Source organism: Microchirus variegatus, assembly GCF_963457635.1.
Source record: "Microchirus variegatus genome assembly, chromosome: 20".
Lineage (NCBI taxonomy): Eukaryota > Metazoa > Chordata > Actinopteri > Pleuronectiformes > Soleidae > Microchirus > Microchirus variegatus.
Window position 1 is genome coordinate 1,729,786 of NC_139821.1, and position 19,390 is coordinate 1,749,175.

The window sequence follows — 19,390 nt, forward strand, 5'->3', positions numbered from 1 at the left end:
GGTCTACTGCTGCCTCGTGTGGTCACTTTGTGTCACTACAGTACATCCAAATGAAAGATTTTAAAAGCCGAATTTTGCAGAATAAGACATTGTAAGTTAGTGATGGAGGCAGCAGTGGATCAACAACTCCTGTGAACTCCTGTGTCTCTGTGATGTTAAAATCACTGGTTTTCTCTATGGACTTTGGTGTGGGAGAGTGAGTGAGTTTAAGAACTTCAGTTTCCTGTTGGAAAAGTCTGTCTAACAGTGAAATAAAGACGTGAACGTGTTCTTAAGATTAACCAGAGTGAAGAATAACACAACATGGCAGGTGTGTGTGTGTGTGTGTGTGTGTGTATGTGTGGAAACATAACCTCATCACACTTTTGGACGCGTTTAAAACCTCCGCGTGGGCGTCGCCCGCCGACGCCAATGTTAGCGCACGTAGGGGGGGGCGACGCCCTGTCAGCTCCCATCATGCACCAGTGGCTTCTGCCGCCGCCGCCGCCGCCGCCGCAGGTCACGGAGTTGTAACGTGGGAGAGTGACCTGCTGTGGTTAAGCCCCGCCCTCCCACACAGACCTGAACCTCCGTGTTTGATGGTGCTCGGTGGTGCGTTCAGGAACCTCCACCAGAGGAAGTGTTGTGGACTCAGAGGAAGGACGGTTGTGTTTGGATTTTCCCGAGGTTTGGCTCAGGAATCTTCTGAACTCCTGACCCTGGAGCGTCCTCCTGGTTTCTTTTGGCCTGCGCGTCTTTCATTAGAACATTTTTCGTGGTCAAAATCATGTTTCCCTCTGCACGGCAGCTCCGGAGGTTTTTGTTTCCACACGCTTTCAAATCTGATTCTGCTTCGTTTGTTCTTTTTAAAAAAAAAACAAAACAAAAAAACATGGTTTCTAAACTCACGGTGACACGACACGAGCGGTCAGGAGGTCAACGTGTTTGTAAACCACTCACTCTCCCACACCAAACCCCATAGAGAAAACCAGTGATTTTATCTCACTGGGGACACGGGAGCTGGTGGTCTACTGCTGCCTCGTGTGGTCACTTTGTGTCACTGAAATAATCCAAATGTAGAATTTTTTTAAAGCCGAATTCACTAAAATAAGTCATTATAAGTTAGTGATGGAGGCAGCAGTGGATCAACAACTCCTGTGTCTCTGTGATGTTAAAATTGACGGTTTTCTCTATGGGCTTTGGTGTGGGAGAGTGAGTGGTTCACAAACTTCAGTTTCCTGTTGTTAAAGCCTATTTAACAGTGAAATAAAGACGTGAACACGTTCTTAAGACGACGTAGACTTAAACTGATGTAGATTTTACTCATTTAAAGTCTTAAATAAGTGGCTCCACTGGCAGCCATTTTTGTTTTAAGTGTCTCAGGTTTCAAAGGAGCACATTTATATGCTAACGTGCTAATATGGTATTAAAAAATAATGCCGAATGATAGTATAAATAATCGGGCATGGATGCTAACATTAGCAGCTAGCACCAGAGGTGACACAGCAGCTCCTGTGTCCACCGTGAGCTAAAATCACTGGTTTTCTCTATGGGGTTTGGTGTGGTGAGAGTGAGTGGTTTACAAACTTCACTTTCCTGTTGTTAAAGTCTGTCTAACAGTGAAATAATGACGCGATCGTGTTCTTAAGACGTCGTAGACTTAAACCGACGTAGATTTTTTACGACGATTCTTTTGTTAAGTGGCTAAAAATCTGTTTTTCTTCACTCGGTAGAACCCTGCACCAAACCTCATAGAGAAAACCGGTGATTTTAACATCACAGAGACACAGGAGTTCACAGGAGTTGTTGATCCACTGCTGCCTCCATCACTAACTTACAATGTCTTATTCTGTAAAATTCGGCTTTTAAAATCTTTCATTTGGATGTACTATAGTGACACAAAGTGACCACACGAGGCAGCAGTAGACCAGCAGCTCCTGTGTCCCTGTGAGCTAAAATCACTGGTTTTCTCTATGGGGTTTGGTGTGGGAGAGTGAGATAGATGTGACTAAACTCAAGTGTGTGTGTGTGTGTGTGTGTGTGTGTGTGTGTGTGTGTTCAGGTACCGGCTGCAGCGCTGACCTGCTCTTCTTCCTGTGCGCCATGTACGCTCCCATCTGCACCATCGACTTCCAGCACGAGCCGATCAAACCGTGCAAGGCCGTGTGCGAGCGCGCCAAGTCGGGCTGTGAGCCGGTGATGAAGCGCTACAACCACAGCTGGCCCGACAGCCTGGCCTGCAGCGAGCTGCCGCTGTACGACCGCGGCGTCTGCATCTCACCGGAGGCCATCGTCAAGGCGGAGGGACCAGGTGTGACATCATCATCATCATCATCATCATGCTGCTTTTTTTAAATAGCTGCCTCTATCACTAACTTACAATGACTGATTTTAATGAATTCGGCTTTAAAAATATTTAATTTCGACTTACTTTAGTGACACAAAGTGACCACACGAGGCAGCAGTAGACCAGCAGCTCCTGTGTCCCTGTGAGCTAAAATCACTGGTTTTCTCTATGGGCTTTGGTGCAGGGAGAGTGAGTGGTTTTACAAACTTCAGTTTCCTGTTGGTAAAGTCTGTAGAGTTAAACGGACATAGATTTTTGTTAGATAATTATTTTGTTAATTGGCTAAAATCCAGTTTTTCTTCACTCGGTAGAATCCACACCAAACCCCATAGAGAAAACCAGTGATTTTAGCTCACAGTGGACACAGGAGCTGCTGGTCCTCTGCTGCCTCGTGTGGTCACTTTGTGTCACTACAGTACATCCAAATGAAGGATTTTAAAAGCCGAATTTTACAAAATCAGTCATTGTAAGTTAGTGATGGAGGCAGCAGTGGATCAACAACTCCTGTGAACTCCTGTGTCTCTGTGATGTTAAAATCACTGGTTTTCTCTATGGACTTTGGTGTGGGAGAGTGAGTGGTTTACAAAACTCCAGTTTTCAGTTAAAAAAAACAGAGTTATATGTTCTTAAATGTCTTAAAAATATTGTTTGCCAATTAATCTCATCATTAGACTGACTTCTCCAACAGGAAAGTTAAGTTTGTAAACCACTCACTCTCCCACACCAAATCCCATAGAGAAAATCAGTGATTTTAACATCACAGAGACACAGGAGTTCACAGGAGTTGTTGATCCACTGCTGCCTCCATCACTAACTTACAATGTGCTATTGTGTCAATTCGGCTTTCAAAATTCTTCATTTCAATTTATTACAGTGACACAAAGTGACCACACGAGGCAGCAGTAGACCAGCAGCTCCTGTGTCCACCGTGAGCTAAAATCGCCGGTTTTCTCTATGGGGTTTGGTGCAGGGAGAGTGAGTGGTTTACAGACGTCGTAGACTTAAACTGACCTAGATTTTATTCACACAGGTCTTTTGTTCAGTGGCTAAAATCGGTTTTTCACAGAATGAGCCTCTGTGCCTCAAAAAACAGCCGAAATGTCACTTTAAATGCTCTGTTATTTTAGGTGCGTGATATCAATAACGCTCACTATTGTTCCAGGTTAAATGGTTGTGTTTACGTTAGCGGTGTAGCTCTGCACAGTGCAGCACTCAGACGTCTTCACCTGCTGCTGCAGAACAAACGCCGTCATTCACTCGTGAATGAGGACGTTTGAGCGTCGGCAGCTCTTTTCCCCTCTATCACTGTTTTCTGTGGTGTTTGTGCTGCTGCTCCCTCGTGAACAGATAGCGTGACTCACTTCCCGCGCGACGTCAAAGAGCTCGTTGATGCGGTCGGCCCAGCTCGGCCCGGCTTGGCCCCGCTCGTCTTACACTCCATAAACCCCCTCAGTGTCCTCGGCCCTGCACCAGAGCAGTGCTGTAAAATCACATTGAAAAAACAACAACTCATCTCAGTCCGTTCCACCCACGCTCCGCTCCGCTCCGGTCCCTGAGCTGACCCGGCTCGGCTCGGCTCGGCCCAGCGGGGGATCTGGGATTTTCCCTCGCTGTGATTTGTTGATCTGCGGAGGTTCAGTCAGGGCGAGGGTTTTGTCTCCTGTGGAACGTTAAAAGTCAAGAAGACACTTTCACTCTTTGTCTCTGGATCCTGATCCATGTGTCATGTGATCATATAAAGATATATGAAAATGTCTTCTGTTCTGACCTCTGTGACCTCTGACCTCTGTAGATCCGTACTACCAGGACCCGTCCAGGTGTGATCCAGGTGAGTCCTGATCCATGACGCTCGAGACTTGAACCGCGTTTTCTTTTTTCCTCAGAAACACGACATTCACCAAAAGTGTCTTCTCTGTGTTTTGTCCTCTGACAGAATCCAGTCCAGACTTTCCAATGGACTCCAACAACCTTCACTGCAGAGGACCACACGGAGGTAACACATCGTTCTGTCGCTCTATCCTTTTGCTACATGTTACTCTACCTTTTCCCTACTTTTCACGCTACCTTTTCACGACTTGTTGCTCTACCTTTTTGCAACCTGTCGCTCTACCTTTTCGCTACTTGTGACTATCCGTTCACTAACTGTCGCTCTACCTTTTCGCGACATGTCGCTCTACCCTTTCGCTACTTGTAGTTCTACCTTTTCGCTACCTGTCGCTCTACCTTTTCACTACCTGTTGCTCTACCCTTTTGGTACCTGGCACTCTACCCTTTTGCTACCTGTTGCTCTACCTTTTCATGACTTGTTGCTCTAGCTTTTCGTGACTTGTTGCTCTACCTTTTTGCAACCTGTCGCTCTACCTTTTCGCTACTTGTGACTATCCGTTCACTAACTGTCGCTCTACCTTTTCGCGACATGTCGCTCTACCCTTTCGCTACTTGTAGTTCTACCTTTTCGCTACCCGTCGCTCTACCTTTTCACTACCTGTTGCTCTACCCTTTTGGTACCTGGCACTCTACCCTTTTGCTACCTGTTGCTCTACCTTTTCACGACTTGTTGCTCTAGCTATTCGTGACTTGTTGCTCTACCTTTTTGCAACCTGTCACTCTACCTTTTCGCTACTTGTCTTTACCCTTTCGCCACCTGCCGCTCTACATTTTTTCGCTACCCGTCGCTTTACCCTTTCGCTACCTGACGCTCTACCTTTTAGCTACTTGTCGCTCAACCCTTTCGCTACCTGTCACTCTACCTTTGTCGCTACCCGTCGCTCTCCCCTTTCACTGCTTGTTGCTCTCTTTTTTCGAAACCTGTCGCTCTGCCTTTTTACGACTTGTTGCTCTACATTTTCATTACCTGTCGCTTTACTTTTCTGCTACTGGTCGCTCTACCTGTCTGAAAGTTGAGTAAAAACAACATAAAATGAAACACATTAATGTTGTTGAATCGTGAATTTACGACAGAGAACTTGCACCTGAACACATCACCTGTGTTTGTCCTCAGATCGTTGTCGGTGTAAAGCCGTGCGAATGATCCTGAAAACGTACCTGAGGAACAACTACAACTACGGTGACTCTTATAGGACATGATTCACAGCGTTAGATTCATACACACAGCTTATATATGTACACATATATATATATATGTATATTTACGTATGTGTCGTCGTCCTCAGTGATCAGGGCGAGGGTGAGGGAGGTGAGGAACCGCGGCCTGGAGCCCACGGCTGTGGTGGAGGTGAAGGAGGTGTTCAAGTCGTCTCTGGTCAACATTCCCAAGGAGACGCAGACGCTCTACTACTCGTCCTCCTGCCTGTGTCCTCCTCTGTCTCCTGGGGAAGAATACCTCATCATGGGCTACGAGAACGAGGAGACGTCCAGGTACAAGCTAGCAGGCTAACAAGCTAACACATGGGAACAGGTAAACAGGTGATTTTTGCTGACTCACTGTGTTTGTAGGCTCCTCCTGATCGACAGCTCCATCGCTCAGAAGTGGAAGGACAAGATGGGCAAGAAGGTCAAGGTACGACTGAGCTCACACACACACACACACACACACACACACACACACTCCTTCATTTCCTGTTTTTCTTTCCAGAGATGGGATCAGATCCTGCAGGGCAAAGGTCGAGGAGGTCAGCGCGGGGGTCGCCACTGAGATCAGCCCGTGTGTGTGTGTGTGTTTGTGTGTGTGTGTGTAGATATTGCACTATCACTGGCTGTTGTAGCTGAATGTAGTTCATTCCTTCATTTTCGTTGTTCTTTTATTTTCTTTGCACAAACAATATTCAGTGTGCGTTTAGTTTGTGTGTATATGTGTGTGTATGTGTGTGTGTGTGTGTGTGTGTGTGTGTGTGTGTGTACACCTACAGCACTACATAAAGACATTATAGGTGGAGGAGCTTTATTTTTACGCTGTAGTACTAAACCTACGCACAGCCATACAGTCTGTACGTGACACTTTTAACGCTCCACTGGCGGCCATTTTGGCTCCATTGGAGGCCTCCGATGAACGGAGGACATTTAACGGACGTTTGTGCTTCGATGAGGGGTCTGTGACCACGACCTGACCTTTGACCTGGACTGGACTGAAGTGAAGAGGAGGAGGCAACCAGAGAGAGCAACTCAAGCAACCAGAGAGAGCAACTAGAGCAACCAGAGAGAGAAACTCGAGCAACCAAAGCAACCAGAGAGCGCAACTCGAGCAACCAGAGAGAGCAACTTGAGCAACTCGAACAACCAAAGCAGCCATAGAGCAACCATAGAGTGCAACCAGAGCAACCAAAGCAACCATAGAGCAACCAGAGAGAGCAACTTGAGCAACTCGAACAACCAAAGCAGCCATAGAGCAACCATAGAGTGCAACCAGAGCAACCAAAGCAACCAAAGCAACCATAGAGCAACCGGAGAGAGCAACTAGAGCAACCAAAGAAACCATATAACAACCAAAGAAACCAGAGCAACCATAGAGCAACCGGAGAGAGCAACTAGAGCAACCATAGAACAACCATTGAGCAACCAGAAAGAGCAACTAGAGCATTCAAAGCAACCGGAGAGAGAAACCAGAGCAACCAAAGCAACCATAGAGCAACCAAAGAAAGCAATGAGGGAAACCAGAACAAGTGACAGTGTGTTACCGTCTCGTGGGCGGAGCTTGTGCTATAAAGGAACAGTGATGATCTGTTGCTCAGTGACTGATGTTTTTATTCTTTTCACTTTACATTAAACTTTAAAATTCATCTCAGTCTCAGTCTGTTTATTCAGTCACATGATGATGATTTAAGTTATAAAAGTCTCCATTTATGAGGATCTTTAATCTGATTTAATCTGATTTAATCTGATTTAAACTGATTTAAACGTTAGTTTCCAGGTGAAAAAACGTCTGAGTTTCTCCTCAAAGACAAAAACAACCTGTTTGAGTGAATCTAAATATAGACGAAGCTCTGTGTGTGTGTGTGTGTGTGTGTGTGTGTGTGTGTGTGTGTGTGTAGGCCTGTTTCCAGTCGTTTCTGGCTACTCATTTCCAGCAGTGTTTTCTCAGCTGCAGTTTCCATGAGAGAGAGGAGAAAATGTTTTCATGGCCCTCCTCCTCCTCCTCCTCCTCCTCTTCCTCCTCCTCCTCCTCTTCCTCCTCCTCCTGCTCCTCTTCCTCCTCCTGAAAACACACCTGGTGTCGTCTGTGGTTCTTGAGCTGACGCAGCAAACAGACTGAGCTGCAGTGAGTGTTTCAGACACTAGAGGGCAGACACACAACATCGACTCGTTAATAAACAGGAAATAAACTTTTCAAAAACAAAGTCTGAATTCTCCAACACTTCAGGCGTTTGCTTGTTTTAGCCCTGGTTTGATCCAGATTTGGTGGCATTTTAGCCCTGGTTTGGTCTAGTTTTGTGTCATGATTTAGCCCTGGTTTGGTCCACTTTGCAGAGGTGTTAAAGCCCTGCTTTCTGGTGATGCTTTAGTCCAGATTTAGCCCAGGTTTAGTCCAGTTCTGTCTGTTGTTTTAACCCTGGTTGGGTAGAGCTTTATTTAGTGTTTTAGCCCTGATTTGGTCTCATTCATCATGATGTTTTAGCCCTGTTTTTGGACCAGATTTGGTGGCATTTTAGCCCTGGTTTTGTCCAGTTTTATGAGGTGTGACAGCCCTGGTTTCTGGTGATACTTTAGACCAGGTTTAGTCAAGTTCCTGGTGATGTTTTAGCTTTGGTCCAGTTTCCAGAGGTGTTTATTTGTTGTGGTTGGGTCTGGTTCACTGACCTGGTTTGGTCTAGTTTGCAGAGGTGTTACAGCCCTGGTTTCTGGTGAGGATTTAGACCAGGTTTAGTCCAAGTTTAGTCCACTTTTTGGTGGTGTTTTAGCCTCGGTTTGGGCCAGTTCTGTCTGTTGTTTTAGCCTGATTTGGACTGGTTTATCATGATGTTTTTAGCCCTGGTTAGGTCAGGTTTCCAGAGGTGTGTTTTTGTCGTGGTTGGGTCTGGTTCACTGACCTGTTTTAGCCCAGGCTTTGGTCCAGTTTTGCCTGACGATTTAGCACCAGTTTGGTCCAGTTCTCTGAGCCCCTTTAGCACCTGGTCTGGTCTGGTCTGGTCTGGTCTGGTTTTTCACTCCTTTAATGTGCTGCAGAGAAAGAGAGCGAGTGTGTTTGATGTGATGATTGTGAGCAGCTGTGAAAACTTCATACGTGAAGAAACTGTCACAGAAACACAGATTATAATCTGACATCACACACACACACACACACACAGATGTGTTTCCCACACTCGCTCAGCCAGTGTTGGTCCAGCGAGCTGCTCCATTTCACATCATGAAACAATAGAACACACACACACACACACACAGTAAGTGGTTCCAGTGGTTTATGGAGCAGTGCTGCGTCAACACTGACCTCTCACTGACCACAAACCACAGGCTGAATATTCACAAACACAAAGACACCAGTGGAAAAAGACGCATTTACCACGTTAAACACACACTTTCTGACACGTTACCAACGCACAAGAGACACACAAAGAAACACAACATCACACAAACTCAGTTTTCACTCCCACACCAAAGCCCATAGAAAAAAACACTGATTTTAGCTCACAGGGACACAGGAGCTGTTGGTCTACTGCTGCCTCGTGTGGTCACTTTGTGTCACTGATTTAAGTCTAAATGAAATATCTTAAAGTGGAATTTTACAGAATTAGACACTTAAAGTTAGTGATGGAGGCAGCAGTGGATCAACAACTCCTGTGAACTCCTGTGTCTCTGTGATGTTAAAATCACTGGTTTTCTCTATGGACTTTGGTGCAGGGAGAGTGAGTGACTATGGTGTGGGAGAGTGAGTGACTCTGGTTTTCTCTATGGGGTTTGGTGCAGGGGAGGAAAAAGTCACAGTTTAGCTTACCTGTCGTTGTTGTAGTCGCAGCTCACAGTGTTCAGAGGAGCAACAGTGACACCTGCTGGTCAAACTGGACAGTTACACGTTCAATGACGATTCAAAGGAAAGAGTTTCTTTTCGTGGAAATACTGTTTTATTACAGAAACAAGAGGCGTTTTATTCTGAAGGTCCAACAGTTTTTGACATAAAACAATAAAATACAACACTGGGTCACGTGTGTGTGCGTGTGTGTGTGTGTGTGTGTGTGTGCGCGGCGTCCCACAGTTTTACTTCATAGAGTAAATAGAAACGATGGAAACGACAAAACAGCAACATTCATCTTCATCATCGTCATCATCATCATCATCATCACAGCAGCGCTATCGTCCGTCTCCGTCATCAAGGAGTGTGTTTTTGTTTGTTTGTTTGTTTGTTTGTTACCACAGCGACGGACCGCGTTCGCGTCCACCAATCGGACGACGGCGGCGAGGTCACAGCTCATCCTGCAGGGAAACACACGCACACACACACACACACACACACACACACACACACACACACACACGTGTGAGTTTATCCTGTACGACTTAAATAAAAAAAAAATCGTACGTTAAAAACGAGAGCGAAGAGAGCGTCACCTTTGCTTTGCTGTGTAACCGTGGCAACAGCCGCTGCAGCCGCTGCCTCATGGTGTCGGCGATCACGTTAGCATCGCGGCTATTGATGTGCTCGCCACTGTGTTCATGCTACACACACATACACACACATAGAGGCTTTTATTTTGACAGGGTAATAGGTCATATTTCTGAACAATTAATGTTTTAAGGGTTTATTTCACTGTTAGACAGACTTTAACAACAGGAAACTGGAGTTTGTAAACCACTCACTCTCCCACACCAAAGCCCAAAGAGTAAACCAGTGATTTTAACATCACAGAGACACAGGAGTTCACAGGAGTTGTTGATCCACTGCTGCCTCCATCACTTGATTCAAGTGTCTTATTTTGTCAATTCGGCTTTTAAATATCTTAATTTAGACTTAAATCAGTGACACAAAGTGACCACACGAGGCAGCAGTAGACCAGCAGCTCCTGTGTCCACCGTGAGCTAAAATCACTGGTTTTCTCTATGGGGTTTGGTGTGGGAGAGTGAGTGGTTTACAAACTTCAGTTTCCTGTTGGAAACAGTGAGATAGACTGTGTGTGTGTGTGTGTTTTTGTACTTGTGGCATACTGAGGACCAGTGAGGGGTTTTTAACCAACAAAGTGAGGTCATTTTGGCCGGTCCTCACTTTGTTCAACTTTGTCCAACACTTTATTTAGGTTTTAAACGTACAATAATATAATTTGGTACAAAAGCCCTGTTTTCCAGCCCTGGTGTTTCACACACTTTTTGCTCTGGGGCTCCACCTGCAGACATGTTATGGTACTGCACCCAGTAGTTCTTTATAGATGTCATTCATGAAGTAGATCTTTGTAATTGTGTTGATTTATAAAGTGGAAATGCTTTTACCCGGTCCTCAGTATGCAGCAAGTACAAAAATGTGTGTGTGTGTGTGTCCTCACCCTCCTCGTCCCCAGGTGTGGGTAGAACCTGACCGTGGGGTAGGCGTTGATTCCCGCTGATTGACAGGTCTGATGATGAGCCTCACAGTCCACTTTTCCCGCTCTAATCTCTCCTTTCACAATCTGTCAATCAAAAAAAACACACAGAGGAAACACGCTCGTCACACTGGTGCCCCCCAGTGGCCGGTGCAGAGAACGCGGGTCCCACTGTGTCCCACAGAACACTCGCTGACCTGAGACAGAACCTCAAACTCTGGAGCAAAGTGCCGACACGGCCCACACCAGGGGGCGTAGAAGTCCACCACCCAGTGATCCTGACCGGACAGAACCTGAGACCTGAACGAGTCTGGAGTCAGGACCTCCACCGCTGAGGGGAGGGAACTGACACACACACACACACACACACACGCACGCACACGCACGCACACGCACACACACACACACACACACACATTAGCACACACAGAGAAAGAAAGTGATGTAGTAAAGTAAAGAGTGGTGTTCTCACCTCAGCGCCCAGGTCCTCAGTGAATGAGCGTCTCTGTGCCAGCTATTATAACTCCTACACACACACACACACACACGAATAATCAGTTGTTGATCATGTGACAGTCTCTGACACCTGTGTGTGTGTGTGTGTGTGTGTGTGTGTGTGTGTGTTCTTGTACTTGCAGCATCCTGAGGACCAGTGAGGCGTTTTTAACCAACAAAGTGAGGTCATTTTTACAAAGTGAGGACATTTTGGTCCGGTCCTCACTTTGTTTTCATTCAAATCACTTCCTTAGTTTGTAAACATGCTATAACAGAGCTCCTCAATTTGGTACAAAAACCCGTTTTTCAGCCATGGTGTTTCACACACTTTTTGCTCTGGGGCTCCACCTGCCGACATTTTATGGTACTGCACCCAGTAGTTCTTTATAGATGTCATTCATGAAGTAGATATTTGTAATTAAGTGTTGATTTATAAAGCGGAAATGCTGGTCCTCACTTTGTCAACACTTTTACCCGGTCCTCAGAATGCAGCCAGTACAAGAATGTGTGTGTGTGTGTGTGTGTGTGTGTGTGTGTGTGTGTGTGCGTACATGTAGTGGTCCGAGCGTGGCTTGTTGCTAGGATACAGCCTGACCTCAGGGTACGCCCTCACGCCATGACTCTGGCAGAACGACTGGAACCTCTGACAGTCCACAGAACCCACCAGAACCTGCCCGGACAACATCTGTGTGTGACACACACACACACACACACACAGAGAGAGACAGAGAGAGTCAGTGGCGTGAGCGCCCCCTGCTGCTGACGTAACCACACTGCAGACACCGCCGTACCCGGGCCATGCGTCTCCACTCGGGCATCAGAGCCTGACACGGTCCACACCAGGGGGCGTAGAAGTCCACGGCCCAGACCTGACCCTCGGCTCGTCCTGTGGACACAGAGACGCCGTTAGGACGATGATGATGATGATGATGATGAGACACGTGAGGACAAACATCATCATCATCATCATCATCATCATCATGTACCTCTGACTCTGTCTTTGAAGCTGGACGGATCCAGGACGACCACAGAGGGACTGACCAGGTCCTGAGGAGACACGGTGAACACACACACACACACACGGTGAACACACACACACACACACACTGTGATGTCACACCTGTGATGTCACACCTGTGATGTCACACCTGTATGAACTCCAGGATGCCGTCAGCCGAGTGCTGTCCCTCGTACTCGTGCACGGACGAGCCGTTAAAGATGACGGTGGTCGGATACGCGTGGATGTTATACTGACACACACACACACACACACACACACACACACACAGAGAGAGAATGTCAGTCATCGTCACAGATGGTACAGTCCACACACAGACACAGTGTGAGGGGGGGGGGGGGGGCGTGGCCTCACCGTGGAGCAGAGGTTGTGGTGAATGGTACAGTCCAGAGTGCCAAACTTCATCTGTCCGGCGAGCTGAATGGAAGCTTTTCTGAGCTCAGGTAACAACGCTCTGCAGGGAGGACACCACTGAGAGAGAGAGACACACACACACACACACACACACACACACACACACACACACACACACACACACACACACACACACACACACACACACAGTAAGTCCTTCATACACAGATTTACTTTTGTCTCTGTCAGTGTTCTGCATTGTGGGTGGAGCTTCGTCTCCGGCCCTGAAGGTAAACATCTGACACGTGTGTGTGTGTGTGTGTGTGTGTGTCTCTGTGTGTGTGTGTGTCTCTGTGTATGTGTGTGTGTGTGTCTCACCGGAGCGAAGAAGTCTACGAGCCACGGCTCCTTCCTGTCAGAGGGGAAGTTATCAGGTCTCAGCGTGGTCACGTGAGCGCGAACGCTGTCCTTGGCAAACGCCACGATGTTATACAGCACGTCTTTACCTGAGAGACCAGGACAACATGACTCAGTCATCTGTGGTGTAGTACTGTGAAGTACTGCGTGTAGTACTGCGTGTAGTACTGCGTGTAGTACTGCGTGTACTGACCGTGGTGGATCTCAAAGTCGTGGATTCCCAGTCCTTTAAAAACGGCCACACAAGGTTTGTGGATGTAAAGAGACTGACAGAGCTGAGAGTCTGTGAGACAGTCCACTCTGCCCACCTGAGGACACACGGACGGGGACAGAGTCAGACAGGGACGGACAGACAGACAGGGACAGGCAGGGACAGACAGACAGACAGGTACCTGTATGTGGTCGTCTCTGAGAAAAGCCTGCAGCTTCTTGTAGTGGTTGGAGCTGCTGCTGCTGCTGCTGCTGCTGCTGCTGCTGTGTCCAAATGTGAAACTGACCAACCAGCGATGATGAGACAGTTTACCCTGCACACAGGAAGTCACATGTCCTAAACACGTCTCTAACGTGTCTCTATCGTGTCCTAAACACGTCTCTAAAGTGTCTCTAACATGTCTTTAGTGTGTGTTTGTACCTGGAAACTCTCAGTCGTCAGCAGTTCCAGATCAGGCAGATGTTCCATGACCTGAGTGTAAATCTCTTTACTGTCCAGACTTTTCAGCCACTGAAAAACACACACACACTGAGTCAGTACTGCAGTAGTACATGCAGTATTACTACACTCAGTACTGCGTTATTATCCCCACACAGACAGTGAATGCTTCTTACCAGAATGCTGCCCTGCAGATCCAGAGAACTTCCAGGAGGAAACAAAGCCGTGGCTCCACCGTTCACCTGAGACAAAACACAAACAAATATGATAAATAACATCTCTACTTTCAAATAGTACTGCAGTAGTACTATAATAGTACTATATTAATGCAGTCTTACCTGGAAACTCTGACAGAGCTGCTCCTCTGTGACACAGTCCATCCACCCAACCTTCACCAGACCGTCCTGTAACACAAACAACAGATGACAACATGAACTCTGTTCACTCCTGGAAATCAACACATGTGACAGGAAGTGATGTCAGACGTGATCATGTGACCTCTGCTCTCTTACCAACATTCCTGCCAACTTCTGTCTCGTCCTCGGCTCCAGACAATCTGAGACAGACAGACAGACGTAAGTGTTGTGTGGGACTTTTATTTTGAAAAACTACAGACAGGGTAATGATTTAACACGGACAAACAAATTCTGATGCTTTTATTTTGAAAAAACTATAGGGTTGGGCTTTAGCCTGGACAAACAAAAACCAAAACTTTTATTTTGAAGTGTGATGGTGTTTTTAAAAATAAACAGGAAGTGCGTTACCTCCGGTGTCGGAGCAGAAGGTGATGATCCAGCCAATCCCTGACGAGAACGCTTTCTCCACCTCAGCAAACACGTTACCTAAAGACATAGAGACACGGTGGAGTGAGACATGGTGGAGTGAGACATGCTGGAGTGAGACATGGTGAAGACATGGTAGAGTGAGACATGCTGGAGTGAGACATGTTGGAGTGAGACATGGTGGAGTAAGACATGGTGAAGTGAGACATGGTGGAGTGAGACACTGAGTGAGACATGCTGGAGTGAGACATGGTGAAGTGAGACATGGTGGAGTAAGACATGGTGAAGTGAGACATGGTGGAGTGAGACACGGAGTGAGACATGCTGGAGTGAGACATGGTGAAGGCATGGTAGAGTGAGACATGCTGGAGTGAGACATGTTGGAGTGAGACATGGTGGAGTGAGACAACCATGGTGAAGTGAGACATGAAGTGAGACATGGAGTGAGACATGGTGGAGTCAGACATGGTGGAGTGAGACATGTTGGAGTGAGACATGACAGAGTGAGACATGACAGAGTGAAAAATGTTGGAGTGAGACATGACAGAGTGAGACATGACAGAGTGAGACATGTTGGAGTGGGAGTGAAGTGAGACATGGTGGGGTGAGAAATGGTGGAGTGAGACACGGAATAAGACATGGTGGAGTGAGACATGGTGAGATACACTGGAGTGAGACATGATGGAGTGAGACATCGTGAGATACACTGGAGTGAGAAATGGTGGAGTGAGACACGGAATAAGACATGATGGAGTGAGACATGGTGCGATACACTGGAGTGAGACATGGTGGAGTGAGGCATGGTGGAGTGAGACACATTGAAGTGAGACATGGTGGAGTGAGACATGGTGAGACACAGTGGAGTGAGACATGGTGGAGAGAGACACACTGGGGTGAGACATGGTGGAGTGAGGCATGGTGGAGTGAGACACATTGAAGTGAGACATGGTGAGACACAGTGGAGTGAGACATGGTGGAGAGAGACACACTGGAGTGAGACATGGTGGAGTGAGTCACATTGAAGTGAGACATGGTGGAGTGAGACATGATGAGACACAGTGGAGTGAGACATGGTGGAGAGAGACACACTGGAGTGAGAGATGGTGGAGTGAGGCATGGTGGAGTGAGACACTGTGGAGTGAGACACTGTGGAGTGAGACACTGTGGAGTGAGACACTGTGGAGTGAGACGGCTCACCCTGCCACAGACGAGTGACGGCGGTGGTGATGAACTTCATGGAGAATCGTACGAGCTCGTCTTTAGAACGGTCTCCGTGGAACTTCTCCGGCTTCTGCAGAAACACGTTCAACAGGTCGTCACTCGGACGCTAAGCTAACACTTTAACAGCAAAATGGCCGCCGCGCGACAAGTCCGTTCACGCGGACAAACTTAAACTCAAAAAACTACGGACTGGCGATCTGTGACTCCGCCTCCTCCCGCAGGGACAAACCAACACTGAGACTTTTATTTTGAAAAGTGCACCCACCTGTCCAGCTTTGAAGATGTACAGACTGGGGTAACTGTTGATGCCTCTCCTCCTGCACAGGTGGTTGTTGTCTCCACAGTTGACCGCTCCGATCCGGATCACGCCGTCCATGTCTTTGGCAAAGTCCCTCCACTGTGACACACACACACACACACACACACACACACACACACACACACACACACACACACACACACACACACACACAGTGTGAGACACAGTAAAGTGGAGTCGACGGCCGTAGTTTCAGGTCTTTTATCGTTACCGTGGGAGCGAGCTGGTGACAGTGTGAGCATCGCGGTGAGTAGAAGTTGATGAACCAGATTTCTCCAGAGTTCACCGCCGCCTCTGAAAAACACCGCGGACGTTTAAGACGCTGGAAAACGACAGAAAATGAAAAATTAAGCTGTATAAACATGAGACTTATTCTTACCGAAATCACCGCTGTCCAGCGTGATGATCTCCAGGTCGTCGTCATAGATACCTGAACAGAGACACATTGTTTTTGCGTCATCACCATGGTTACAGGAGTCAGGTGTGTGTGTGTGTGTGTGTGTAGACTCACCAAAGTCGTAGCGGTAGTAGTTCCAGCTCTCGTAGCGTCCTCCCTGCTGCTCGTCCAGTCCCTTCTCCCCGTATTTGTCGTATTTCTTCCTGAGGTCTTCGTCCTTCAGAACCTCGTACGCTCGGTTCACCGTGACGAACCTGTCGTGGGCCGAGGCGTCGCCCTGAAACCGTTTTCAAAAGACGCTCAGGCGAATAAAATCTACGCGTGAGAACATGTTTGTAAACCGCTCACTCTCCCTGCACCAAACCCCATAGAGAAAACCGGTGATTTTAGCTCACGGGGGACACAGGAGCTGCTGGTCTACTGCTGCCTCGTGTGGTCACTTTGTGTCACTGAAGTACGTCTAAATGAAATATTTTAAAAGCCGAATTGACAAAATAAGACGTTTGAAGTTAGTGATGGAGGCAGCAGTGGATCAACAACTCCTGTGAACTCCTGTGTGCTGTGATGTTAAAATCCCTGGTTTTCCCTATGGGCTTTGGTGCAGGGAGAGTGAGTGGTTTACAAACGTCTATGATGTGTGGTGATGGTCTGTTGTCACTCACAGGGTTTTTGTCGGGGTGCATGGTCAGCGCCAGCTTCTTAAAGGCCTGACGTATCTCTCTGGTCGTGGCCTCTCTGTTGACTCCTAACAGCTCATAATAATCTCCGCTCTCTGCAGACACCGTCGTCACCAGCAGGGGGACGAGGAGCAGCGGGAGCAGCAGGAGCGTGACCTGGACGCCGCGGGGGTCGAACCTGTGAACCATCATCAGCAGTCTGTGACCACGACGACGACGACGACGACCTGAGGAGCTGAAGAACAAGGATGTTAGCGCCGTTAAAGCTGCAGTACGTGGAACGAGCCACTTTAAAAGGTCTGATATCAACTGTTTTTAATCCCTCCTGAATGAGACTTTGATGTTAATCCAGCTCCACAGCAACACTGTGACAAGTCATGCGACAATCAACGACACAGTTTTGATATAAAAATGCCACAATACGACATCATTGTGGAGGGAGCCTTCTGCGGGATTAATAATCTAATCTGTAAACAAAGAAAAGTCTTTATAACCTCACGTTTTTTGCACGTTTCTCCTCATAATAAAGTGAATAAATAAAGGTGACAGAAAACGATCAAAGCTTCGTCGAGGCTCGACCTGGATCGTCGTGGCTCGCCTGGATTGGCTCAGATTACGGGGGAGCGTAACTTCACGTCATCGCCCCCAGGCCGTCACAGCTGCTTCGACAATAACACGACACACACATTTACGACTTAATCCTGTTATTTGTGGCTGTAAACTGAGTTTTTACGACCGTTTGTAGTGTAATGCACACTCCCTCCTGTTTGTGTCTTCAGATTATGGTTTAATCCGGTGTATCGTTGAGTTGTTTCTTTAGATTTTATTATTTAGCCGCATGTTTATCATGGATTTGAAATACATGACAACAACAACAATATGAACAATAGAAATGGGATTATTATCAGCTTTCTTTGCTCCATAAAACAAAGAAATCACTCAAACTGAATCATTTCCACGTTTGACAAACACTGATCAATGTTTTTTTACACATTTTATGAAACAAACAAGTCATTAAAACATCTTTTCTTGTTTTTCAGCTTCTTAAATACATATAATTCCTCATTTATTTCCTCCCTTTATCAAATAAATCATGAAAACCCCATAATTTTAACATATTCTGACATTTTATGGAGCAAACAAGTCCACAAACATACAACATAAGGACAGTGTGTACAGGCTCGTTTTATTCACAATAATGAACAATTATCTGGTTGTTTTGGGTCATAAAATGCTAATTTAAGAGAGTAATTGTGTTAAAAATGTGAGGCCAGAACATTTAGAGATAAAAACAGTTCATAAACGTGTGAATTATCCGTAAAATATTGTCGTTAACATGTTAATATCAACACACAGGAGTTTAAAAAACCACTAAACGTGTTCTTGTTCAAACACAGCAGCTAATGTGAGCTAAAGTTAGCCTCAGTAGCAGCTAGCTGAGCACCACTTGTGGGCTAATTAGCCGTTCGCTTGTGAACTTCCGGTTGGTGCAAACGTTCATTTTAAGGACGAAGAGAATTGTTTTATATATTTATATAAACTAAACTCACCTGAGACGAAAAACAGCAGCGGCTCCGTTTACTCAACAAATCCCGTATATTCAGCGGAGTCCGGGATCCGCATCAGGGTCCGGTTCACACCGGGATCAAGCTGGACGCTACAAGGCCACACTATTAGCGTTTCCGGTTCCTACGTTTCACAATAAAAGCAGCGCAGAAAATCGAGATTCACGAGGAGGGTGTTTTTTTTTTGTCATTACTGAGTTTAACGAGTAATAATATATAATAAATAGTAAATTAATAATAAAAAAAAATAAAAATTATAATTTCCATGACAGAGGAGGGGGTCCGCTTTTAATCTCTTTATTTACTGCTTTTATTTTGACAAGCCCAGAGTAAAAACGTACCGGATGATTCCGCATCTGCGCAAACTTGACGAACTCTGGAGCTCATAGATCGCATTCTAATGACGTCAGTCTGGTGCGTCGAGTGTTGGCATTTTTAAAGCTCTGACGTCAGTGGTGAGCAAGCAGCGGCCCGCGGACCAAATGTGGCCCGCTAATGTTAACATCCGGTCCAGTTTGTGCAAAAAAAAAAATCTGAATTTTATAATAAGAAAATCATATTTACCCATGGGCTATGTTCATATACAATTTTTTTTTACAAAATTTGTCTTTTACACTCTAATTTTAAAAAGAAATTCATACATTTGTTTATAAAAAAAAAAAATTCTGATCAATGTTTCGTTTAATTGACCATAAAAAAAAAGAAAAAAAA

General features: G+C 46.3%; 2 protein-coding genes across 2 annotated transcripts in view; one reads left to right on the forward strand and one right to left on the reverse strand.

The window, feature by feature from the left end:
* The window catches only part of frzb (frizzled related protein), a 9,807-nt gene extending 2,745 nt beyond the window's left edge, over window positions 1–7,062 (forward strand). Inside the window, exons 2-8 of the mRNA XM_083906630.1 lie at window positions 2,042–2,290; window positions 4,119–4,154; window positions 4,260–4,319; window positions 5,328–5,393; window positions 5,500–5,704; window positions 5,783–5,846; window positions 5,922–7,062. Of these exons, the coding sequence (XP_083762756.1) occupies window positions 2,042–2,290; window positions 4,119–4,154; window positions 4,260–4,319; window positions 5,328–5,393; window positions 5,500–5,704; window positions 5,783–5,846; window positions 5,922–5,981 (740 nt within the window). The 3' untranslated portion in view covers window positions 5,982–7,062. The remainder of the gene's footprint in view (window positions 1–2,041; window positions 2,291–4,118; window positions 4,155–4,259; window positions 4,320–5,327; window positions 5,394–5,499; window positions 5,705–5,782; window positions 5,847–5,921) is intronic.
* A 2,316-nt stretch (window positions 7,063–9,378) lies between these two features.
* dnajc10 (DnaJ (Hsp40) homolog, subfamily C, member 10) lies at window positions 9,379–18,747 on the reverse strand. Its single transcript, XM_083907346.1, has 25 exons — window positions 18,665–18,747; window positions 17,100–17,349; window positions 16,552–16,714; window positions 16,420–16,470; window positions 16,252–16,334; window positions 15,987–16,118; window positions 15,698–15,791; window positions 14,483–14,560; window positions 14,231–14,274; window positions 14,057–14,122; window positions 13,895–13,960; window positions 13,701–13,790; window positions 13,462–13,593; window positions 13,263–13,377; window positions 13,031–13,158; window positions 12,653–12,769; window positions 12,429–12,530; window positions 12,267–12,327; window positions 12,072–12,166; window positions 11,832–11,965; window positions 11,258–11,311; window positions 10,983–11,130; window positions 10,750–10,872; window positions 9,824–9,931; window positions 9,379–9,688 (listed from the first exon to the last, which is right to left on the reverse strand). The coding sequence occupies exons 2-25, from the start codon at window positions 17,304–17,306 to the stop codon at window positions 9,677–9,679; spliced, it is 2,403 nt and encodes an 800-aa protein (XP_083763472.1). The 5' UTR covers window positions 17,307–17,349; window positions 18,665–18,747; the 3' UTR covers window positions 9,379–9,676.
* Between the last annotated feature and the right edge of the window lie 643 nt (window positions 18,748–19,390).